The sequence below is a fragment of the Protomyctophum bolini genome (assembly GCF_963924005.1).
Source record: "Protomyctophum bolini genome assembly, chromosome: 1".
NCBI classification, from domain to species: Eukaryota; Metazoa; Chordata; class Actinopteri; order Myctophiformes; family Myctophidae; genus Protomyctophum; species Protomyctophum bolini.
In genome coordinates, this window is record NC_137862.1 from 45,992,905 (window position 1) to 46,019,120 (window position 26,216).

Consider the following 26,216-nt stretch of genomic DNA (forward strand, 5'->3'; position numbering starts at 1 on the left):
AATTGCTTGTTGACGGCTTTAACAACAGATTATCAGAATACATCACATCCTTGTCAAATGCTTTCAAAACAAAGTGAAAGTATTCATGAAAATATTAAATATAAGATGGAATTGCCAAAATATGGATTCACAAAATAACTGAGTAATCTCTTGCATACATTCATTTCAGTTGATTTACGATGAACAATCAAAATGAATGAAATTATATTGAGCTTGATGATGTCAGAGAGGTTAACTTACAAATGCCTAAATGCCTTATCTTGATGTTGATGAGAATACGGTAATAGTACAGATTCATCATTTGCACATTTCTAATCATTATTAAGAAGAAGGGAAGGCAGGGAATTCATGAAAATATCCACAACCTATATATGTGACAGAGAAAATCACATTTCAAAATAAATCACCTTAATAAGAATACAGGATGAGAAAATAAAATCCTACGATGACAAACATTGTCCAATAATCTTCATATTTTTAAACCCTATCGTTATCATTATCTGAACCAGTCAGAGAACAAGTGCAAATAAAAAGGATAAAAAGAGGAATAGACCAGAAACAATGTTTACCTTTCTTTACCAGGTGTTCATCCAGTTTCATAATTAAATGTAAAAGTGAGCCCAACCTTTTTCACTCACTCAAAATGTCTTAGAAATAAAAGATTTTCCAATAAACTACTGTAGTTTCTACTGTAAACTTTGTACACAAAATATATTAGATTGAGATCTGCTTTAAATTTAGGTTGAGATTAAAATTAAGGGGTAAAGATCAGTGAAACATTTCTTCCTATGCTACAGTTCTTAAGACAAGTACTCAAATTGTGCAGTTAAGTCAATTAACAGCCTACATAAGACTACAGGACAAACAGTCACAGATATAAACACAATGAACACTAGCATTGATAAAAATACACTAAAAGTTTTAATAAAGACTTTTGTATCCAAAGGTCAAATAAAAGAACATTTCTTTTTGTGTATTGTCTTAAAGTACAGTATTTACAGTATACGTGTAGTCCGCCGTTGTGTGACAACTTCCTGCTAATATTCAAAGTGTCTGAAATCACTGACTACTCTCTACTCCCTACACAGGGAGTCCTATGGGTGTAAGCACACTTGGGATTCCATGCTCGGCCAAAAGCCGCTCGTTGCAGGCGTCTCTTCCCGGGTTTTTAGACAGCTGGTGGATGGAAATTAAGCTCCGCCCACGCGGCAGAATGCCGCGTCGGCCAGATTTCCGGAAGCGCTTGCCCCCGCGGCCTTCTGCCGCGTGGGCGGAGCTTCATTTCCATCCACCAGCGGTCTAAAAAACCCGGAAGAGACGCCTGCCGCTAGCGGCTTTTGGCATCTTGGTGACGCTGAAGTGTGTCTGCCCTGTATGTATGCACTATATTGAGCTCATCGTCAGAAAACCACTCGGAGGGTCATCGTAAATGACCTCATTGCTGTCGCACAGTTAAAACGTGCCAGATCAACAGCGTAATGCATGATGTATGTAGGTTTTGTGATAGTGCCCATCGGCTGTGCCATACTTTTCAGGATGCGTTGTGGGATAAAATGAGTCCACTATGTGTATAACAATGATCACTAACAAATACAGTATACAGTGAGTAGGGACTCAGGGAGTGATTTCAGACACAGTCCATATCTCAACATGATATACAGATGCATATTGCGCCATTGCATATTGTGGCAGTGGGTGTGGTTTTTTTTGGCGGCAAGGTTTTGGTTCAGCATAAACACCTGTAGTCAATTGAAGCGATTGTCTGTCAATCAGCCCTATACTATACATGGTTGGTCTTGTATCCTTCTCATGAACTCATGTTGAACTGGCTTCTACTTTTCATGCTACTATTACTATTCCTGAGAACTGCAGCCAAGTAAGAGGTTACCAGTGGGAAACCATCACTGGCCAACTTCTATTGGTTTCCTATGTCTGTGTGAGGTGCAGGTGCCCACCCCCTTAGGAGACTAGCGGCACAAGACACCATTCAACAAATGGGGCGGGGAGGTGAGGGGAGGCAACCACGCCCACTTAGGAGACCATTTTGTGTACCATTTCGAACTAGTGGCGTGGTGTGGGATTGGCTTATCTTGGTATATTAAGGATCTTTGATGTCACACGCACGCACACAGAATCAGAAATATAAGCAAAAATAATAATGAAAAAAACATCCTGCATTGAGTACCCGGTGGAAGGAAGTAACATGATATTGTTTTCTTTCTTTTGCTACTCACCAAAACAAAGGCGGGTTGTGTCATTAGAAAGCCTATTTTCCTTAGTGGTATAGCACACACACGTATAAACGGTACTTTTTGGCCAGAAATTGATTTTTTTTTCACTGGACGAAAAATATTGTCTATGAGGGTTTTCTCTGGGCAATATCGGTAGAGGGCGCAGCGGAGTAACTAAAAGTATTTTTTTTCCCCGGTGGAAAAACAATCCCCTTTTGGCCAAAAAGTACCGTTTATATGTGTGGTGGCGGGCCCAGAGTGCTTCCACTAGTAGGCTTTCTAATGACACAACCCGCCTTTGTTTTGGTGAGTAGAAAAAAAACGTTATTTTTATTTACGCTAAAGACGAGAGGCTGGTCTGCATTCATGCGAGCGGCGGAAGTCATCGGTAACATAGCTCTAAATGCAACGCATTAGAGCTATGGACCAGAGCTAGGTCTCTGCAGTGGTGGGTGAGTGTTTGACCTCTTTGCCCCCCAGATGCCCCAGAAGATACATTTTAACATATGACAGAGTCACTATTTGATTTGATTATTATAACAATGTAAGTAACATTTAAGACATGATTTGTTCCTTCTAAAAACACACATTAAGATTTAAAAATATCAATGATAAAATCACCCGCGCTTGCAGTGCTGACTGACTGCTGTATACTATATATATATATATATATATATATATATACACATATATATATAAATAGCCTCTGAATGTAGTGACTGATGATGATGAAGATGATGCTCAGTTCAGTCATGATTGCCTCCAAACCAGTGTGAAATATCTTCCTTGTTCGGGAGTGTGTGATTGTGCGTGTTTCTGGGTCAGACAATAACAGTCCTTCTCTCCTCTCCTTGAGGGAGAGGTCAGCTAGATGGAGGTTTGGGCCCCTCCTGACCGAAGACCAGTAAGAAACAGTAGAATAACAAATCATCAGCATCACCTCTCATTAAAACCTCTGTACCGTTGACTTATTTAGGCAGCATGTCAGCCAATCTAATTCCCTATAGTCCAATCAGGCAGAAATAGGTATTTAGAGACCGGAGGCCTTCCAGTGGCTCCCCAAGTCTAAACTGACCTTGAGCCAGTTGTGAAGTAGATCTAAACTGACCCTGAGCCAGTTGTGAACCAGTGCTGCAACTGGCTGAAGTAGATTTAAACTGACCCTGAGCCAGTTGTGAACCAGTGCTGCAACTGGCTGAAGTAGAAGTCCGTGTTTCTGGAGAAGTCCTGGCAGACTGAAGAGTGGGTGTCGCCCAGAGCGCAGTAGAGGGCGGTGCCTCCCACACTGATCACCACGGTAACAAAGCACAGCAGGAAGAGCAACAGACACGAGTCTCCGCCCCCAACATCTGGAGAGAACCAGGGAAAGAAATTATTAATAATAATACGGTACAGTATGTGGATGGACTGAATACAACAGTTAGTTCCGGTCAATTCATTTGATTGGACAAGAGGAATTGCATGACTGCTGATGTACTGTACAAAAGCAATGGCATTTATTTATTTATAATTCCACTAGCTAGCGGTCATTAGCCTGAGTATAGAGCGTCGCAGCCAAGGCCCCTTTCATGACGACGTGAATTCCCCGTTCATTTTCTCCATAGGCTTTTCAAAAAGTATTTATTTAAAGACGTTTACGCCGCGGACAAAGCCAACTCGACATTTTGGGCCGAACAAATAATTACAAAGAAGAAAAACAACAAAAAAAGTGTTGTAACCTTTTTGTTGTAGCCGTTTTCTTCTTCTTTCTAATTATATTCCTGGGCCCTGGTAGGGGACTGCGACGCTCTATAGTCTTTCACACAGAGCGCTCCAGCAGTGCAGAGATTAGCTGTTCACTAGCCTGGGAAGCATTCCGTTTGGGGTTTATGATCCGCTCGGGAGCGGGTATCTTAAGTCATGTTCAGTTGTAGTCACTGGTTTGTAGTCATCAGGCAGGAATTCACAACCGGAATAATTCCCCGCGATCATAATGTTAGGGCCTACCCAATACAATCTTTGATGCAGCGTAGTTTGGCAGATTTTTTAAATACAATATAAATATATATATATATATATATATATATATATATATATATATATATATATATAAATATAAATCTCCTTTTCCTTTCCCAAACTGGTACTCGGAATACATAACGTGGAAAAATACAATAAATATAGATGGTTTTGTAGGACATACTGTACTCGCCATGCTCAAAGCAATCATCTGGGACATTAAAGTGGACTCTTCTCTTGGCAGGTGTGGGGTGTGACTGTGTGGACACGCAAACATCTTCTACACACACAATCCTTTTCTTCAAGATGGAGATCAGTCCAGAGTCAGGAGACATCTGGAGGGAAAGACATACACCACATGAGCATGTACCTACTACCTACCGCACGCACACACATACACACACACACACGCACGCACGCACGCACGCACACACACCTGTTCTATAGTGATGAGTTTAGCCATGTCGTCTAAGGAGGAAGATTCTCTGATGAGGTTCATGTTCTCTACTCCGTTGTCCTCCTCCACCTCCTCCTCCTCCTCCTCACCACAGTCCTCTTCATCACGCTGCTGAAGGAGTTCAATCAGTCACCTCAACATTCTGTTCATTCAAAGTGGAATCTAATGATTGTGTTGTGGGCCAGGTGATGTTCTCAGGCTAGCTGTGTTGATACTCTCTGGGTTTTTTACTACAAGTGCTACAAGTGCATACTAGCGCCCGCTCAGGACATGTATGCAAACAATACAACAGAAACCCCCTGCCATCGGGCTTGACCATCAGAAAATCTGCGTGCCCACCACGGACAAACAGACAAAACACAGACCTCCCACCAAAAACCAAAAACCTGAACTTTATATAGTAAACACCACATCAGATGTACCTGGGTCTGCCCGTGGTGGTCATCCACAGGCAGGACATTCTCGGAGACTGTCGTTTGTTGGGTGGGGGCAGATCCCAGATCAGCGGAAGAGTCCACCTCCACGGCCTCCTCTAGTCTCTCTCCTTCGACCTCCGTCGTTCCCCTTTCTCCTCCACTCTGTGGTTCTTCTTCGCGTGTGGACGGGTCCATTTCCCCGCGGGCGGTGTGGTCTTCTACAGGGGTGGTGGTGGCGTGGCCCGCCGCGCCCACCTGTTGGCTCTCCAGCACGCGGGTCAACTGGTTCCCATGTTCCTCTGTGTTCCTGTTCGTTTCCTCCTCTGTGAAGGATCCGACTGCTCGGCTGCTCTCAGAAGAGTCTGTGTGTGTCTCCGCCGGTTCTACCTCTCCTCTAGCTGGACCGGGAGAGAGAAGCAGGGAGACAGAGACACACATTAGACCCATTTAGACCTGAGGAAGATTCTATAAATGTCTTCTAAATCGTTTTCTGAAAAATCATATTTATAGGTTTCTACGTCAGTGGTGCTCAGCTCAACGACCCCCAGAATTATCTGTATTTGGCCGCGGACCTCCATCTGATAATATGTTGTTCCAGGGACCCCACAGAAGCAAAGATTCGAGTTAAAAACTTTCGCTCTGAAAGAATACACATTTTCACGATTAAAATAAATAGCAGATCTACAAGCTCGTAGTGTAGCACTCAGTGCCGTGCTAAGAGCTTGTAGATCTGCTATTTTTCAATAGCTAAAGTATAACATAATGCTTTAAACACCAACAGGGGTTCCCGTCCAGAATGGGTTAATGCCAACTCACCACCTCTGAGCTTACTGTACACCACTCTAACATGATGCCATGAGAACTTTAACCACTAGATGGTGCAGTGAGAGTGAAATGTTTGTGGCTGCAAGAGTCAATACTTTTCAAGCTGTTCTCCAGAACTTAATGCATAGATCAGATATATATATATATATATATATATATATATATATATATATATATATTTCAATCGTATCATTTTTTTTTTTTTTTTGTAAAACAAAAAATAGTACTACTAGTAGTAAGGTAGTAGTAGTAGTAGTAGTAGTAGTAGTAGTAATATTGCATTGCAGCCTTCGAATCAGCCTTGTAAATTATTCAGCCTCATCCTGTATGTCCACTTACCTAGTTGGCAGCAGCTAATAATCACTGCAGGTACTCAACCTGTCATGTCACATTGGCCTGTGTTGTTTGGTTGTAATAGTTCCCACACCCAGTGTGTGCACTCACTGCACTAGCAGCGCTGAGAGTTGCGATTGCATCATTGTATAGCCTATGCTGCCTTCCAGTTATACCTTAAAGTAAAACATTGTTTAATCAAGCTGCTTTTGTGTATTTTTCTACTTATATATATAGCCTATGCTGCATATATTATGCCATATTCAGGTTCATATTAGGTGCATATATGTGGAAAAAAGGAAATAAATCTCTATATAGCTTATGCAATTTATATTTCCATGTGGGGGCACCGACAGCTACCGTAGGTCGGGAGGTAACAGGGGGTGCATGGCCAAAAAGGTTTGGGAACCGCTGGTCTGACTCTAGGGCATACTAGACTTTATATTTGGTAGTTAGGATATGTTTACTTGTCTTTATATTTAGTAGTCTTTCTAGGCCAACAAGAACCTGCTTGAAATATTCCAGTCACAGATAGACCCGAAGACATGATCTGAACTTTACATACAGTGTGCATGTGTGGGCCCTCTCTCAGAGTACTGGATGATATCACTGACATACTGTATATAAACGGTATATATAACATTATGACACAACATAACACACACTAGGGCTTTCACTTCTAGTGATTTTTACTAGTTGACTAGTCGACTAGTTGTTTAACTACCTATTGTGTAAAACTTTTTACTATTTGTACATTTAAAAACTGTGTACATCGGTGACTATAATCTAGCATTCTAGCTGATCTTGAGGCCTAGAAAAACAGTCAACTAGTACCAACAAGGTCAACTAGTGGATTTACTAGTGAATCCACTAGTAACTTACTAGCGACTAGTTGAACAGTCGACTAGTTGCTTAAAGCCTTAACACACACACACACACACACACACACACTCATATACCCATGAGTCATCCACACATCCAGTCACCTGGTATCCACGTAGACGACAGACCACAGAGTCGATCCTGCTCAGCTGTAGACAGATTTCTGAAGTCCAAAGATGCACACTGTGCACGCACGCGCACACACACACACACACACACACACACACTTTCACTTTTCTGCCCTCACATTTTACATAGTATTTTAATGCATTTGTGTGTTTTATGTATTGTTTTATTGTTATTGTTTATTGCTGACTGCCGGTGTGCCGAAGACAAATTTCCATTTTATGTAAATGTGAGGACAATATCGCCATACAGAGTACAGACTATACAGAGTACACACGCATACATGCATATTATCAACAGATGAACCCTGACTCTAGTCTATACCAGGGTTCAGAACAGAGGGATGACTTACCAAAATGTGTCCTGCAGAAGGTCTGTAAGACAGAGAGAGAGAGAGGAAGTCAGTCAGACAGACAGACGGGAGAGACAGAAAGACGAGTGTCTTCAGTAAATGAAGGTGAAGGCTTGGTGTCAGAGGCTGAGCTACAATCTAATATTAGACAGAACAGATTTCCCTGGCTATTACACTGTCTAAGAGAGTGTCAGCGCATGTGTGTGTGTGTGTGTGTGTGTGTGTGTTCTTAGCAGTATCATGTCTCAAATGTCTGAAAGTGCAGCAGTAAGGAGACATATGTTTACACTATTATGCGCACACACACACACACAGACACACACACAGACACACACACACACACACACACACACACACACACACACACACACACACACACACACACGACTGACCGTTCGTGTGTCTGACAGATGTGTGTGAGGACGTTCAACTGCTGGGAACACTGGTCTGAAACCAGTGTTCTACAACGACTCTCTGAGACAGACAGACAGACAGACAGACAGACAGAGGGAAAGAGAGAAAAAAATAATTAATGTGACACCTGCAGTGTGTGTGATTGTGTGTGTGTGTGTGTGTGTGTGTGTGTGTGTGTGTGTGTGTGTGTGTGCGTGTGCGTCTTACCCCAGTGTCCCTGCAGTGTGTTAATGTTGTCTATTATCCTCTGGTGATAGAGTCTCTCCAGGTGAATACAACACGACGCACTCTGGTCTGAAGGTCAAAGTTAAGGAACATGTATGCCATTAGGGTTGGGCGGCGGGCCAGTGAAATGCACAAACCAGTTTACTGAATCATACTGGTGATAAACATTTTTTTTCTCGCTAGGTGGCGCACAAACACAATGCCGTTTCTCCTGAAGGTTCAAGGTTCAGCTTGAACCTTGAACCTGGCCGCTACTTTGCGAACGTAAATCACATCTAGTCCATCGATCATGCAGAGTTGTCGCTTGACAAAAAGAACAGAAAGGTCAGGAGGACGGATGAGTGATTTTCTTGCCCTGGTCCGTCCTCCGTCGGACGTACAGTATAAACAACCTAGGCTGAATATGTACGGGGAAGCTTTACATGAATTCGCAGTAACCTATACATCATCATCAGGTATTTGTACATGTTTAGTTCAAGATGGCAACAACGGTAGTCAACTTTCCTGCAACGTGTCACCAAGTTATACCACCACTTTACTCCACTGCTCGCTCCATTTGCAGTCACTGTGCTTTCTTGTATAATATCCACGGCCCATAAGAGTTCGGGTCCCAGTTTTATTATCGTCTGTTTATCATGTGTATAATACCCTGGAGTGAACCCTTGAGTACTCAGTGCTGATCAGGAGGAGAGAAACTCTTTCACATGTACGGTCTGTGTGCATGGCCCTGATTTTTGCCTGAATGTCTTATAAACACAAATGCTGTATAACTGGTTTGCACAATTAAAGGATACAATCTTCCTGGAGGGCAAAGGCCTCAGCAATCTGTGGAGAAGGAAAAGGGAAAGAGTGAGAGAGAGAAGAAACTTGATTCAAACAAACAGAATAGCAGAGTAACAAAGCCTCAAGCAGAACTCACCCTACCTCTCTCTCCAGCACCTGACATCGTCATTCAGCTAACTACAAATCATTTTTTTAATGAAGAAGCTCTCTCTGTCTCTCTCTCTCTCTATTTTCCTGCCAACAATTCACATGTAAGAATGTTTGTAAATTAAGGTCAATTCTGTCTGTCTGTCTCACTGTCTAACTTCAATCATTGAGGAGTTTCATGTTGAACGTACCTGTTCTCTCATGTAGCAACAAGACAGAAATGGAGACAGAGAGACAGAGAGGGCAACAGAGAGAAAGAGAGAGATAGAGAGAGAGCACCCTAGCCTTAGTAGACATGATTTTTTTCCCCGCATTTAATGAGCCGAGTAAATAAGAGGGAGTTGATTATGGTGAAACTATACAAGTAAGTAAGTAGGTCAGAGGCTTAACATGCTTATCAGTATCACATCATTAACAACATTGAACGTTCAAACACTTATATGAACGCTTGTAATATGAAAATGTTGTTGGTCAGCTGGTCAACTTAGCAATCTATAATAATGTCGAGTCGGACTTGTGGTGTCGAAAATGCATATGACACTATGGTATTGATACATTTAATGCCTACTAGTAGATGATACTTAACACTCTAATTACCACCTGTTTCTCACTGACAAACTCATTAGAGACTGCCGACTCATGTAAACCTATTTCAAACTGTGTGAGTTAACTATAGAATAGAGTCCATTTAAGGAATGACCATCTCTTGTTACTCCTGAAACTCTGTACACTCCTGAAAGTATAAAAGATGTGTGTGTGACGTGTGTGTGTGTGTGTGTGTGTGTGTGTGTGTGTGTGGGTGCTGGGGAAGCTCTGGAGGGAGACACTAGTCTCTCTCCGGTTTGATGACATATACAATAAAGGAATGGAGTTTGAAACCTGATGGTTGAGTCCTACATCTTCTTAATTTGTTTACTTACTTATAGTAACATCGAAAGCTGCCATTACAGACTTGTTATTACGGTGAGAATAGAATGACAATGGGCTTCTCAGAGAAGCCACTATCGTTAGCTAGTAATGTTACACTAAACTAACTTATGATTGCTAAACAACTTAGCCTATGCTAACTATAAACATACATTATGTGGCAGTATGCTCAGCTACCGTAGCATGACACGGTGAACACTGAACATCTGTTCAGCGACAGTATAAATTGTTTAGACGACGAAATGTTGATCTGCAGATGCCGCCAGATGTACTCTATATAAGGCCATCTCAATTACAATCCCTGTGAACGATTCATTACATGAGAAGTTGACTAACTATCTGACTGACTGGCTGAATGACCTTTTGGTTGACTGACTGACTGACTGTCTGACCTTTTGACTGACTGACCTTTTGACTGACTGACTGAAGCCCTGAATATGACTCTTGACACCCCCTGCTGCAACATGGCAACAACACCAATGTAAAAGACAACTATTTGAGTGTCCACCTGGTGAAGGTATTGAGGAAGATGGATGTCATCTCCTATCTGTCCCAGCCGCTGCAGAGAGGCCAGTAGAGCAGAGCTGGGGATGGTCCCTGTAGTGGCGGTGGGGACAGTGATAGAGATGGGCCCAGAGGTGGAGGTAGTGTCCTGTCTGCTAATAGGAGCACTGAGCCCTGTGGTGCAGTCGGCTGTTGTCGATGAACCCGGCCCCATGGCCGAAGTGCAGGAGCTTCCAGAACCACAGGGAACGTCTGTAGAAAAGTTGACGGTGGAGTTGATGGTTCCGATGCACGCAGGCCCACTCATGCAGGCCGACCCGGCAGCAGACGGTGTTGTTAATGTAGAGTTAATAGGCCCAGTGACGCAGGTGGATCCTGTAGTGGTTATAGTTAAAGTGGAGTCAATGGGCCTGGTGATGCAGGTAGGAGTATCCACCTCCAGTTCACAAGGGTTCTGTGCCACTGGACTGACGGGATATGAAGGCCCAAGAGTGACGACTGGTGTGACTGGGCATGTCGGCTCTGGACTTATCCCAGCGCTAATGGGATTTGTATGTTCAAGACTGGCTGTTGGTATGTCTTGAGAAGGAGGCTCTGGAGTGTTGCCAGAGCTGATGGGATCTGGGGTTTCCAGACTGGCCACAGACATTGGCTCTGGACTGGTCCCTGGGCTGATGGGATATGGAGTTTCCAGCAGACTGCCTACAGTCAGGAGGCATCAGTATCATGGAGAGAGAAATAGGGGGATAGGTACAGAGAAGAAGAGATAAAGACAGGTGGAGGAGGGGGGAGGGGAGAGAGAGAGAGAGAGAGAGAGAGAGAGAGAGAGAGAGTCAGAAACAATCTTTTAATTATTAAACACACCTGTGGGTACAAAACCATGTCTACATATCTGTGTTGTTTGATCTCTCTGTTCCAAAATGTTTTACTTTTGATATTTTTGACTCAAAAGTTAATAATCTCTTTGGGGCAGCCTACGGAGTTCTGACCATTCCCACCAAGTTCCCAGACCCAGATTGTCTGGTAAATCCTGCGTGTATGTGTTACCATTTTCAGAGTAGGAGTCGTTCGTGGATGTGTCCAGGGACTGGCGGCTGATCAGGCTCGACTCGTCCGACGTGTCCTCCTCCTTCATCATCTCGTCATTCTCTTCATCCTCCTCTCCTTTAATGCCTCTGTATCCCTCCTCCCCGATTTCCTCCTCTTCCTCTGCATTGTTGTTGAGGGAGATGAGTTCACATGGGCCCGGGGTCTGAGAGTGTGTGTGTGACTCATTCAGGTTTGGATCAGGCTGATTATCACGGAGTTCAGCCCCATCCCCCTGACCCTCTGACATCACTGGCCCCTCCTTCTCACACTGACCTAAAAAAGAACAGATTAAGTGGAAGCTAAGATTAAAAAAGATATGCCACACACACACACAGTCACATACACACAATAAATAAGCAAAGCGCCATATGATCAGCTTTCTCGTCTGTTTAGTGTGCTGACAACCCATCAATCACAAAGCGACACATCGATCAGAGCGTTCAGATGAAATCATTGATCTCGCTAGATAAAAGATAATGGTCAATCATGAAATTACATTTTAAATTAAAATGTAAGACTTGGAAGTAAACTCTGCAGTGACAACAAAGCTAAAAAGTAAACAAATAAAAACAAAACCATTTTATTATACTGGTACCAGTAGAGACGTTACTACTGACCAAATGACCAGAACATCATTCAACATGTATGAATGAAAGGACGTATGGATCAAATACTGAGTCCTAGTACCTTGTTCCATCAGTCTCCACCCTATACCTCTGACCTCTCAGCAAATAGGTCAACCCTGCCCTGCAGACACACCTTTCTCTAAACCTGAAAACCGAAAAATTCTAAAGAAATGGGAGAAAACAAGGGAGGGAGGGAGTGAGTGATAGGGAGATATAGTGTATATAGCAGGAACAGAGTTGAGAGTTAAAAAAGACAGAACAAGTCCCACATCATTCCTGAGTTGGGTGCAGCCCCTGAAGCTTGTTCACATTTAAAAACCAGTTTCGACATATAAAAACATGGATGCTGAATAACAGCATATCAAAATAAGAGACCTGCTCCACAACACCTGCTCAGAATTGGACAACATTGTGAATAACAGCAGCAGCATACTGGAACTGTATTTCTTCAGCTGTCAACTACAGTTCACCAAACAATTAGGAATCAAACAGGGAAGAGGCTCAGGAGGTATGCAAATATGGTACAAATCAGAACTAACCCAATCCACTAAGATAATCAAAACCTGGGAGAAAAATGATCTGGTTAGAAATACAAACTCACACCTGTGTGAAGTGAGGGGCCCAATAGTCTCCCTATAAACACCTCCAGTACCAGGAGGTGGAAACCTCTACCCCCCAATAGTCTCCCTAGATACAAGTACCTGTATGACAAAACAAACATGAGTCATTCACAGGCTGGTCACATTAAGTCTGAGACCCTCGTTGGAGCTAGGCCGTTCAGCTCTGCTACATTTTTCTCCCTGCTCGGCACAATTAAACACCATCATTAAACATTAAGAGCAGGGCGATAGATATAGATAGAGCCCACTGGTGGTGACTGAACTAACTCCGCAAGCTGTGTATCATTTATTATACTAATACTAGCATCTGTGATTTCTAAATACGCCGGTATACTAAATAGCACCTTGCATTTAACAGCATACCACCCAGCAGCACACCCGTAACAATTGTTCAGAATGATGCTGCCCAACATCATGGCTCAATCACAATACATACAATGAAACTATTTGCCAGTGTTGCCGCAAACTCACTTTTACGACACAAATGTATTATTCAAAATAGTCTAGTTTGTGCAGTCCATCCTGCCTCCATCGGGTCAAATAGAGTCTAGTTTGTGCAGTCCATCCTGCCTCCATCGGGTCAATCAGGAATATAACATCCTTCTCTCTAGTCTACCGCAGCAGATAATCAGGTAAGGTAATGCATCAAAATCACTCCAATGAGAAGATTATGCCAGTCTTACAGGATTCTGTATGCTGTATATGTATGTATCTCCTACCAGTGATACCACACAAGATGTACAACAATGCTAAATGTTGTTTTCTGTCATCCTCTGTCCCAATGGACACCAGAGACAACACAAACATGTAGCTTATGCAAGAGCAACCGTTGGATTACATGGTCCCAAAGGGGGGTGTGTGTGACTGTGTGTATGTGTTAAATCAACCTCTATATTGTTTTCACTCATGGTCATCCATCCTCTGTCTAGTGTCTACTCTGTGACAGTCAATCAGTGTGTGTGTGTGTGTGTGTGTGTGTGTGTGTGTGTGTGTGTGTGTGTGTTGCCTCCTCTGTAGGGGAGCATGCTGAATAATGAAAGGCTATAACAGACCCACAGGGAGAGTGAAACAGAGTAGACACAGGAGGCAGGCAGTCAGCCACACAATCACACGAAATAAAACGGTAGAGAACAGAGTGATATGCATTATGCACCCGTCTGTCCTTCTGAACCAAAGTCTCTCTCTCTCTCTCTCTCTCTCTCTCACACACACACACACACACACACACACACACACACACACACACAGCTCGTGAGCTGTCAAATCTGAGCTAGCCAACTAGGCTAACTAGCGGTTTAATTCAGCTTTACTGGCCTAGCCCATAGTCGCTTATATTATATAACATGTGCTGCTTTTATTGTCTCTGATAGTTAATTGACAGTTAAACCAAATCACACCAGAAAAAGGCCAATCCCTGTACGTGGTAGAGAAAAAATGTACCATGATTGGTGTAGCTAACGTTAGCTAGCCTGCTGCAGTGAAGGTTCCACACACTATACCCATGAATTAACGTAACACACAAGCATGTATACACGCACACACTCACACACACATTCTTTCACATTATAAAACAGCGATATAAAACAACCAAACAACTTACCGTTGAATCCGGTGTCTTCTTGTATAGTAGCTGACACTTTACTCCGACCGACCTGGGTCGACTATACTGTAACTGTACTGTACTGTCTGCTGGTGTTGTGAATGTGATATTAACAGCTGGATGGACCTGCTCTGCAGGGGGCAGGTTGTTGTCGCCGCCTAGCGACTGTTTGAAGAAACGATCATCAATATCACTAATAGTCCTGATCGATGACTCGAACTGCTGTCCTCCTATGACCTATCATATATTTATATTAATATTATATCATACGACAGATAACCGTCTTGTGATCCATGGCTAATAATCACTCAAACGTATAAACAAACCAGCCATGGATCCCCTATAACTTTTGGTCCTATAGAGTTCATGTATTACAAAATGTAATCACGGCCATTCTGGGCTAGCTAGGGACCCCCCCCCCCCGCACAAAATGTGTGTTGACATCATAATATATACAGTATATACATATTTAAATGTATTCAAGAGTTTTTGAAAACAGAAGCAACAGAACTATAGAAGCTCAGTGTGTCACATAGTGACACGTTGTGAGCTTTGTTCTTGCTTAATGTGTGTATAGTTATATTGGTCAAAGTCATTTTTCTCATTGGAATAGAGGCATCAATAAGCTATAGGGTGGTCCCACAACCACATCATGAGGAATTAATTCATCACTATCACTCTTATTTTTAGGGCCTACTCTTTAAATAGAAAATATATTTATTTTCTTTTTCCTATGATACAGGTTTCCTGGTCTATATCACACGTTAAGCAGTTTGTTGAACATTGAGAATACGAAGTTATTTTTGCAACACTCTTCGTGAGTGGACAAATCCAACTGTTTACTCTATTTCAGGTGACTATTAGGCATTAGCTTATATCATTTTATTCAGCACACCTTGGATTGCTGAACCATGGACAGACTTTCAGAACCAAAATCCTCAATTTGTATCGCACTACAAAAATTACAATATGATCGACATTGGAGACATTTCAACATAATTTATTTCAGAATCTTTTTTTCCCCAGGTGCATGTCATGAACCCATTTACAGTAGCCTGGGCAGCATTCCATTTGGGGTTTATGATCCGGTCTGGAGCGGATGGTAACTTCCATCATGTTGTAGTCAATGATTTGTAGTCCTCTGGCAGGAAACCACAAGGCGGACTCATAAAGTACCCACAATACTTCCTGTGATCATCATTTTAGGGCCTACCCAATAAAATCATTCATCAGTAGTTTAGCTGATTTTTCAATATAAATGTGTGTATATTCCAGAGACTATTCAGTGTCTGTATACCTTTGTTGTCCCAGGGGGAAATTCTCACATTTTGGAACACAGACCAGGCTTTACCTCTGAGGTGGAAAGTCTGGTGACTCGAGGTTACATTTATAGTAAGACATGAATCTTTGGGCACATTATGAAAGGCATGACATAGTCAGTCCAACCATCCTGGCTGTCAGACACGCTAAAAAGAGTAGATTGTCTCCCACTAACAGCTACAGTCCTCCAAACTCAGTTATGAAATGTGACACATCTGGAAAAATAGCGAGGATACAAGCCAATAACACAAGTAATGAAAAACCCTAAATCATTTGATTCAGTTGAATCCAAGTCTTTACTGCATGCATGATGCATTTGCAGCTCTGTCTCCAAGAGAACTGTTGGAAAAACCTCCAGTATTGAGTAACCCCAGGGACTTCAACAATATGCTGAATTAACAAAGCTACTGTACAGTATTTTCTTTTCTCCTTTTTCTTTGATGTTGCAAGAAAGATGTATGTAGCGCTGCTCTGCGGTGACATGGGCATAAGGGCCACGCTTGCCCTTTGTCTAAGACAAATTTATTCCTCGGGAGACAAATACAGAACCTTGAACATTTGTTTCTTCCATTTCAGACACAACTATGAAGTCATTTAGCTGAACTTTATGCAATGAATTTACTTAAACATGTATATAAGCAGTGTGATGTAGCAAACAAGTAAAGTTCCAGAAAGCGACTGTTGTCTGGCAACCAAACATACTGAGACGGTTCCGTCGATTCGTTTATTCCACGTTGATTTTCTTCTGCCCGTTACTGTGTGTACATGGACATGATTGATGATGATTTGTATATTTTACATGTAATAGTGTGTCTCTGCTTGTAAGGCCGCTTCTAGACCCAGCCATCTTGTGCACTGTATGATCTACAGGTGTAGATTCTACACCAAGATCGCTCTCTTTAGTGTATGTATGCAGGTTCTAGACACAGCCATATGTGTGTGTGTGTGTGTGTGTGTGTGTGTGTGTGTGTGTGTGTGTGTACTGTAGGTTCTAGACCAAGTCACATATACACAGAGTACTCTCTGTGTATGTATGCAGGGCCCAGACACCAGTCCTCGCTCTCTCTAGGTTCTAGTGCCAGCTTCCATGTTCCAGAGTCAGTTTCTCTGTAATAGTATTCTCCTCTTCATAAAGCCAGCTGTCTTTAAACTCTGAGCTCTTCTCCATCAGCTCGAACAGTCTGCGGTACTCGTCTGGAAACACCTCCCCAGTCATTATGTCCTCTTGCATATCGAGCTCTGATAACGTTTTGCTGCCACTGTCTGGAGACCATTGACTAAAAGAACACGAGACAGAAAGAAAAGTAGAGAAGAGAGACAGGAGAAAGTAATGTTAGCTGGAAACTGTGAGGGGAAAAAAACAACACCACAAAATGAGACGTTTAAACAGTGTCTCCATTTAATAAGAGTAATCCATTTAGACTAGAGGCTATTGGGTAAAGCTGCACAGAAGTTTTCATACTACATCAACATGTGTGTTGGTGGCCCCAAGTGTCAGCAAGACGTAACGGATTGACTTGCTTCACTGGACGGATCTTACAGAATTTTAATTGTTCAACACGTTTTGCTTAAATATGTTGCATAATGTGTCAAACAGCAACACATTATTGGTAAAGAGAACTAAAACCAATACTGCACACAAAACCACACAATCTTTGGTCTGTGCTAAACAGTTTATACAGTAGGTGTTTTTGAGTGGTGCAGCCACTCCATTGAACAACAATGCGTGTCCCTTTCTATGCATCTAGTATGTACCGTATGTATGGTTGTCTGTTTAGAGTACCAACAGTGTGTGTGACAAAGTGGCTGAGCTTCACACTGTGCACAGGTGCATGATGGGAAGCTGAGTTTTTAGCAGCTATTACGTGATTCCGGGTGTGACAGTACAGTATAGGGGGGCAGTACTTAGTTCAGACTAGTCATTGGTCCGACAAACGACAACCTACCTCAAACCCTAACCTAACCATAACCGCAAGCATGAGAGCAGCGCATGTTCGAGGGGTTCCCGCATGTCGGACTAATGCTCTGTCGGAAATTATGTGTGGCTCCCGTAGTAGTACAGTACAGTACAGTACAGTACATTACAGTATAGGGACCCCCTGGGACGTGGAGCGGCTCGCCGGAACCAGGCCGGCACCCTGGGCGCGTTACTGTGGGCCTGGAAGTTCCGGGGACAACTCTGTGACCCCCACATAGAGTTGCACCACTCACTTCACACGGGTGTGTAAAATTGTTTACGGCTAAAATGACCTGTTCATGAACAGTGCTCATTTCACAATGCACTGCTGTGCTTTACAAGTCCGTATTCACACATTATTATTATTATAATAGTATGAACACAGTGTCTGCATAAACTATATGGACATAGTTTCCTGTGGATAATTTTCATATTATGGACAAAACGACAGTTTCCTCTGAATAATATACAGGTAGAGCATGTATTCATTCGGCGCATATACAAAGAAAATATTGGGAGATTAATTTGGTAACTGTACTAAAAATCTCACTAGAGTTCTATTAGTATGTGTCCTTAGTCACCGTTACTGGTGACTGGAAACACCAAACCTGCCCGTGGGATTATAGGAGCCAAATCGTTTGGGGGGAAAAAAAGTATTTATTTTTTACTATGTGGCCATGGGGTTGCGCTGTTGGGCGCAGGTATACAAAGTGCTAGGTTCACTGTCATTTTGTGATTTGAAAGTTGTTTGTTTCATCAAGATTTACTTTATCGATACTATTCTAATTATGACTAAATAAGGCAATCGATGCGAGATATAATAGGCATATACGGGTGTCGGGTCAATACAAAAGAGGCATTCGTTACTGGCCAGCATATGAGACTAAGCCGTATAGATGATTTAGCAAATATATATATAGTCTTACTTTAGTTTGTTGATGAGCTTGGCTTTCCTCTTGGCCATAACCTGTTTGACCATGACGAACAGAGTCGAGGCGTTGGAAGGATTCAAACCAGAGGAGAACAGATCAGCTTTGGGACACAGATGGACCAGACACATGTGGTCATTAGGGAGCTATGAAGAGACGGGAGGAGACCATGAGGGGAAAGGAGGAGAGATAGGATGTTAAATATGCTCTTCAGTCTTTCACTATTGAAAGAATTATCCCTGCTCTCTCATCGATCCCACCAATATGCCCCCTTGTTTTTTCTTTTGTGTGTGTGTATGTGTTTGTCTCTTGTATGTAGTGGTAAGCTTACTTTACTGTCATTTTATGTATTGTATTGTTGTATTGCATTGTCTTGTATTTCATAAAAAAATATTAAAAAAAAGTATGCAAAAAACCCCAAGAAGCTCTTCAGTTTAGAATGGTTTTACAGACTTACTTTGCCTTTCTTCTTAACTGCCAAACTCCGTTTGGACGTCACAAACGACTCCATGGGCTCCTGGATATAAACACAATAGGTCAAGTAACATGAATTATAAATGTTAGCACAACAAAGAGGTACTGTAGGAGCGCACACCAGTAGTGGGGAGGGTGCTGACCAGGAGATAAAACTTGAAACAAGGAAAAGAGGCCACACAGCTCGCAGCTTCTTCAGGCCCCGAAGAAGGCATCCCGTTTACCGAAACGTCAGTTCAATAAAACGTTTCTTGCATCGTCACTACGAGCTGTGCGGCCTCTTTTCCTTGTTTTCAAGCCCATCTAGTCAAGAAATGGAACTTCTAATTAAGGAACTGGTCCAAAAGTGACTCACTAAACACTTGGTTCAAAACTAATCTTTACGTTACAGATCATCTTCACATTACTGGCCAATAAATTACATAATCTTCACATTACAAAATACAAATGCATTTGCCGTCTAGAACTCTTTACTGGTAATCATCGTCATTGTTTAAAATGACATTTTTTATGACATTACTACTGGTCATGTTTTGTGAAATTACTGAACATACAGTACTGAACACCCCATTTGATCTTCCACAGTTACCTTGTGCAGTAACTTGACATCCCAGGCCATCTGGCACAAGACACTGAAGTTTCTGTATATCATCATATCGCCTGGCCTTGACATCATCTTCTGTAATAATGATATATGTTGATAGACAGACAGACAGACATGTTTGTCAACTTTGTACAGACAGACAGATTTCTGTAGAATAGATTCTACCGGTGGCACATTCTTCATCGCCAAGGCAATGAGTCTTCTCAGCACCATGCCTGAGAGTCATCTCCAAGCTTGACTACCGCAACCTACTCCTTGCTGGCCTACTGACATGTTCAGTGGGCCAGCAAGTTCAGTCTTGTACGGACCACATAGGATCTGATGCGCGACAGCTAGTCCCCGGTTCAACAGCCCAGTTTATACCCACTAAATTGGACTAGCCCGGGATATACAGAATATACAGGCTGCGCGAGTGCGTGGACACAGCTTTTTTAAAATGTTTCTGCTCCCATGATAATGAATGCACCCATTCTCACTGGCCGTTTTTTCCCCCGCTCCAGGTGGTAATTTATTTTATTCATTTTCTGCAACACATTGCAAATGTAAATCACGCTGCATATTAGCCCGTTTAGATTCTACAAATGCCTTCCAAATCATGAAAGTTTTCTGAAAAACCCATGTTTCTATGTCAGTGGTTCTCAAAAGATTCCATGTCAAGGACCGCCAGAATTATCTGTAATTGGCCGCCGACCCCCATCTGAAAATATGTTGTTCCAGCCAGGGACCTCCCCAGTAGCAAAGAATTTAGTTAAAAATGTTCACTCTGAAATAATATATATTAAAAGATTCGCTCCACATTTTCACAATTTTTCATTGACAGATGGACATTGGACAGACATAAGGACGGTATAAGGCAGATAGTTCTTACCAGATATTCACTCTCGCTCATGAAGAGGAAGAGTTCTATTCTTCCGTATCTGTAGACAGAGACACGTTCAAACAGAGAGTACACCATCTTCCACAGCTGGGCTCGTTCCCGCACCTGTGGCAATATACCCACCACCTTCACTGGGGCGTCTGCACGCACGCACACACACACACACACACACACACACACAGTCACTTTAATTTCTTATTCCTGCACAATTTCAAATTTGTGTCCATTTGTGGGTCTGTCTGCCTCCAGTTTGCTGGTGTGTGTGTGTGTGTGTGTGTGTGTGTGTGTGTGTGTGTGTTCTATGTCTCACCTTCAGTCCAGTTGGCTTCTGATATACCCAGATCAGTAAAGAGTTTATCAGCGGTCATGACAGAAGGTATGTATCCTGCACCACTGACCGTATCCAATCTAAAGAAATTACAATGAACTACTTCTAACTGGCCATCAAGACGCCCCTCCAACTCCTGAACAAGACACAGACACACACATTTATAAGTTATTATAGTTTTCAACCAATGCTGAACCACACACATTCCTATCATCACAACACGCATTTATAGGGTTTATCACAACATACAGAGTTTGGGTTAAGGCTGGACGATGGGTAGGAATAGGCCGTTATATATTCAGTGTTACCCCTATATGCATTATTGTGTGGCAGGCTGCAAAAATGGGAACTGAACTGAACCCGTGGATAATTGTACCAGTCCCAACGGACTCGAGACACATCCTAAATTACTGGACCCGGTCGGAAACGGACTGTACATACGAGGACCCGGAGCTCATTTAAAGCTAAACACACACTTGTTCTTAGCCAAAAGGCAGAGATATTTAGCGATATTTATATTAGCCCTATTGTAGATCTACGCCAATTTGTCTTTCCCATCGCCGATCGGGAGACCGGATACACACAGCGTAAGTAACATTTGTATAACATTTGTAACATTTGTTGAACGAGCGAAAGTCCTGGCAGTACGAGGTGAATTAATTAAATTATCCTGGCGGGTAATGGGTTAAAACCAAAGGTTAAAGAGATTAATAAAATAATAATAAAAACGTTGTCGGGTCTAGGAATAGACGAAAAAAGGCAAATAACCGCAAAACAAACGAGGGGAAACACTGATATTATGTGTCTTGCTATTGCTACCATTTACCTGTAGGGCCATTGTGATTCTTACCTGTAGGTAAGGTAGGTAGCACTTGTCATTTTCCAGAGCCACCAGCCTCTGAGCTCCAGCTTTCAACAAAGTTCGAGTCAACACTCCTGGTCCTAAGACAAAAAATACCAGGGCACATTAAATGCTGGAGGAAAATTAGCACTGATATCCAATCACTCCACTTGCCATTTGTGCCCATGGACCCATGTGCAAATATCTATGACGTAATCAATGCAAGATGTTATCTTTATTCATCACTAGTCTATAAAATAGATGATACATGACTTTTCTTATCACTTATACACTGACAATCAGTTTCATACAGCTCATACTGGTCTGTCCCAATAATTTCTCCTTAATTTTACTCACATTAGCACATACACACAGAGATAAAAATAGGGTGCATTTTGCATCCCAAAACACGGTTTATAGTTAAGGGACACAATAAAACAATGACCTCTGCATCCACAGGATGCACTACTGTGTTTTTTATTCTAGTTTATTTTGCTAGCTTTAGTTATAATAATCATTTCTTCTTCTACATGAATATAACCATATAAAATTAAATTGGAGTTAAATGCTGCAATTTGTAAAAATGGCAAAATATGACTCCTAACGTTGTTAAGTGGGACTCATAAAATGTCCTTGGGACTCATCTAAAAGACCATCCCTGCATCCCGGGACTCATTACATTGGAAACCTATTTACATCACTGCATACACACACACAAGTTATAACACATATAAATGTAACAAACACACACAGACCTGGATTGCATTCGAAGATGGCCGTTTCCAGATCAGGACCTAGGTGTTGCGTTACCAGCTCGGCCAGGGCTGGATCAACTATGTAGTGTCTGAAGGAGGTGGTGTTCTTAACCTGAGGAACATTCTCCGCATCTGCCCCGACATCCAGAAAGTCATACCTGCTTAATGGACGACCCTGAGTCTGACCCACGTACAACACACACACACACACACACACACACACACTTGAAGACTAGAAGACATGACCGCAAATGTCACAGAATGTCTGACCGTTACAAACATATGAATATTAAACCATGAATGCACATGCATACACGTGCAGTCTACACAGACAGCCACCACACTACATTTGTTCAGTCATTCCCACCTATCTGTAAGCAACTCTAATTCTGAGGACCCCAGGACTGATCCTCCAAAGAAATGTCAAATAATTATTCTGATTGTATTAAACAATGTTAAACTCACCAACATTGCAGCTGTCGGAAATCTTAAATTAAAATTAAAATCTCTATCTGCAAAGATTTTGTTTAATAAAAATCAAATTCAGTGCAGGTGATAATTTGTGTTTGAGTTTGGAACCCATTTCAAAATTGCACATAATGCAGGAGACAGCAGAAGGACGTTGCGTTATTAAAAACGAGCACTTCCAATCTCCAACACTTACACGTACAGGTGATACAAATCTCCAACACTTACACGTACAGGTGATACAAAAGTATCACCTGTACAAAAAGTATCACCTGTACGTAATCTATTGACATAAAGTAGCTCATAACATTGCAGATAGAAAGAGGATAATACAGTACAGCGTACAGCTGCAATGTTAGTGAGTTTAACGTTGTTTAATACAATCATATGTATGGACTGTCAATGGTTGGTGTTGCAACTCTAGATTTGAGAAATTAAAAATAGAATTTATAGGTGCTTGCGGCTAAAGCGTTATTCATAGTCTGGATTTTTGGTGGTGAGGTGACCACCGAACTACAACGTGACGCCACAGAGCCACGGTGAAGAGCAAACCACCGCTCTTCCCAGCCCTTCTCTCTGTTTTTACTCACCACCGCTCCACTCCGGTGGTCACCTCACCACCGGAGTGGTGGACACCTCACCACCAAAAATCCAGACTGCGAATAGGCCTTAATTCTCCACAAACCAGGCGGAGTAGTGGCATCATATTCTACAGACTGACCTGTAAGGCAGACAGGTTTCTCTGTGTCAGTGTTGATGAAGGGGAAGTCCTCTCAGCCAGAGGTTTTTGCGAGGATGGGGACCAAGTGGGCCCCGAAGATCGAGCGTCACTGTAGGCTCTTCTCTGGGGCATGAGGACACAGGGTCCAGAGGGTACTTTAGGGGCCAACACTGCTCGAATACAGGGTCTACTGCTGTGTGTGTGGCAGCAGACAGAGCGCAATGCCAACACCACCACTTTACACATCTGAGTGGACATGATGGACGGATGGAGGGACAGATGGACGGACTGTGATGGAAAGGTGGTCAGTGCCTGGAGCAAAAAAGAATGATAATTAATTGACATGCACAGTAAGGCCATTACAATAATTGACAATTTCAATAAAACTAGCCAGCCAGGTAACTAATTTATAGTGTACAGTAAAATCACAGTAAATGTACACATGATCGAGATAACTTAGCTACTACGATAATACATATTTTTTTGGTGGTAACATTGCAGCCAATGTAAAAAATAATAAATCATAGAATACACGTGCAACAGCGAACAGAATTATGAGTTATGCGTGCGTTGCGCATGCAGTATATAACTTTAACAATAACATGGATCAAAAACACTGATGTATTCTTGCAGTGAAAACAAATGACTCGCATATACACGACGATGTTCTGTTTTTAAGCGAATTATTAGGATTACCTTTCTGTTATTATGGTAAATATGATTCCCATCAGATTCTAGTGGCTATCTGTTAAAGCTAACGTTACATGATCATGATCAACTCAACTGACAGTCACATGATGAAAGTTCAGGTTTCAAATCGCAGTGAGGAAACTAACCTTTGTTCGAAACTCGATTGTGTCGCTAGTCACATCGCAGATGTGTTTAGTTTAGACGTGGTTAATACTGTCTGTGACATTGAAAAACACGCTGCCTGTTGACCCTCGAGTCCACGGCAGCGTCTAGTGAACAGATCTAATGAACAGTTTTAAGACTTCCGGTGGACGATCTCTTCAAAATAAGAGTACCCTCTAGAGTATGAAAAAAAAGTTTCATTTGCACATTAAAACTACAAATTAAGCATTTAAATGATGCTATATGATGCTAGAAGACACACATTATGTTTCTGTGTAAAAAGAAGTAATTAAATAATAATAATAGTAATAATAAAGTCATCTAAATGCATAAATGCTCATCACTGGAGTGCATGGACTTTATAAAGTGGACACTGGACAAAAGACGGCTCCGCGAGGCAACTATCTGGACATACCCACGCGTCCGGGGAGATGTCCTCTACCACCCCACAGTCTCCGCTAAGCGGGAGAGGTGTAAAATTCAGAGCAGCAGAGCTTCTACTGGGGTCAATGCAAAAAAAAATACCGTTTCCGGACCCAGACTGGACACTGGACAAAAGACGGCTCCGCGAGGCAACTATCTGGACATACCCACGCGTCCGGGGAGATGTCCTCTACCACCCCACAGTCTCCGCTAAGCGGGAGAGGTGTAAAATTCAGAGCAGCAGAGCTTCTATTGGGGTCAACACTCAAAAAAGTGCCGTTTCCAGACACAGAATGGACACTGGACAAAGAGGCCTCCGCGAGGCAACTATCTGGACACACCCACGCGTTCAGGGAGATGTCCTGTACCACACCCCAGTCGCCGCTAAGCGGGAGAGGTGTAAAATTCACAGCAGCAGAGCTTCTAATGGGGTCAATGCAAAAAAATGTACCGTTTCCGGACCCAGACTGGACACTGGACAAAAGACGGCTCCGCGAGGCAACTATCTGGACATACCCACGCGTCCGGGGAGATGTCCTGTACCACACCCCAGTCTCCGCTAAGCGGGAGAGGTGTAAAATTCAGAGCAGCAGAGCTTCTACTGGGGTCAATGCAAAAAAATGTACCGTTTCCGGACCCAGACTGGACACTGGACAAAAGACGGCTCCGCGAGGCAACTATCTGGACATACCCACGCGTCCGGGGAGATGTCCTCTACCACCCCACAGTCTCCGCTAAGCGGGAGAGGTGTAAAATTCAGAGCAGCAGAGCTTCTACTGGGGTCAATGCAAAAAAAAATACCGTTTCCGGACCCAGACTGGACACTGGACAAAAGACGGCTCCGCGAGGCAACTATCTGGACATACCCACGCGTCCGGGGAGATGTCCTCTACCACCCCACAGTCTCCGCTAAGCGGGAGAGGTGTAAAATTCAGAGCAGCAGAGCTTCTATTGGGGTCAACACTCAAAAAAGTGCCGTTTCCAGACACAGAATGGACACTGGACAAAGAGGCCTCCGCGAGGCAACTATCTGGACATACCCACGCGTTCAGGGAGATGTCCTGTACCACACCCCAGTCTCCGCTAAGCGGGAGAGGTGTAAAATTCACAGC

At 42.7% G+C, this 26,216-nt stretch overlaps 2 protein-coding genes across 5 annotated transcripts; both read right to left on the bottom strand.

The window, feature by feature from the left end:
• Positions 1-2: 2 nt before the first annotated feature.
• On the bottom strand, positions 3-14,686 carry LOC308326175 (consortin-like). Of its 4 annotated transcripts, none has more exons than XM_080778982.1 (12): positions 14,556-14,686; positions 11,668-11,982; positions 10,625-11,322; positions 9,054-9,084; positions 8,242-8,328; positions 8,013-8,094; positions 7,621-7,642; positions 7,247-7,325; positions 5,109-5,500; positions 4,666-4,794; positions 4,414-4,564; positions 3-3,580 (listed from the first exon to the last, which is right to left on the bottom strand). In XM_080778982.1, the coding sequence occupies exons 2-12, from the start codon at positions 11,954-11,956 to the stop codon at positions 3,384-3,386; spliced, it is 2,157 nt and encodes a 718-aa protein (XP_080635108.1). In that variant the 5' UTR covers positions 11,957-11,982; positions 14,556-14,686; the 3' UTR covers positions 3-3,383. The 4 variants fall into 4 exon arrangements, with proteins under 4 accessions (XP_080635108.1, XP_080635109.1, XP_080635107.1 ...); XM_080778983.1 differs by having other exon boundaries at positions 4,423-4,564; positions 4,666-4,797; XM_080778981.1 differs by having other exon boundaries at positions 4,666-4,797.
• An 853-nt stretch (positions 14,687-15,539) lies between these two features.
• Positions 15,540-24,775, bottom strand: tfb2m (transcription factor B2, mitochondrial). Its single transcript, XM_080761676.1, has 10 exons — positions 24,666-24,775; positions 23,830-24,141; positions 22,641-22,821; positions 21,895-21,986; positions 21,027-21,180; positions 20,708-20,856; positions 19,825-19,914; positions 19,219-19,278; positions 18,759-18,907; positions 15,540-17,152 (listed from the first exon to the last, which is right to left on the bottom strand). Exons 2-10 carry the CDS (start codon positions 24,085-24,087, stop codon positions 16,948-16,950), a joined length of 1,338 nt encoding a protein of 445 aa, XP_080617802.1. The 5' UTR covers positions 24,088-24,141; positions 24,666-24,775; the 3' UTR covers positions 15,540-16,947.
• Between the last annotated feature and the right edge of the window lie 1,441 nt (positions 24,776-26,216).

Bases quoted from the DNA above. Each gene is read 5' to 3' on its own strand.
- LOC308326175 (XM_080778981.1), bottom strand. From the start codon at position 11,956: ATGTCAGAGGGTCAGGGGGATGGGGCTGAACTCCGTGATAATCAGCCT. The intron at 7,326-7,620 runs GTAAGTCATCCC...GTGCGTGCACAG, and splicing joins CTTCTGCAGGACACATTTTG to TGTGCATCTTTGGACTTCAG. The intron at 4,798-5,108 runs GTACATCTGATG...GAACTCCTTCAG, and splicing joins ACCACCACGGGCAGACCCAG to CAGCGTGATGAAGAGGACTG.
- tfb2m (XM_080761676.1), bottom strand. From the start codon at position 24,087: ATGTCCACTCAGATGTGTAAAGTGGTGGTGTTGGCATTGCGCTCTGTC. The intron at 21,987-22,640 runs GTCTGTGTGTGT...TTTTTGTCTTAG, and splicing joins CATCTTCGAATGCAATCCAG to GACCAGGAGTGTTGACTCGA. The intron at 20,857-21,026 runs GTGAGACATAGA...GCGTGCGTGCAG, and splicing joins AGAAGCCAACTGGACTGAAG to ACGCCCCAGTGAAGGTGGTG.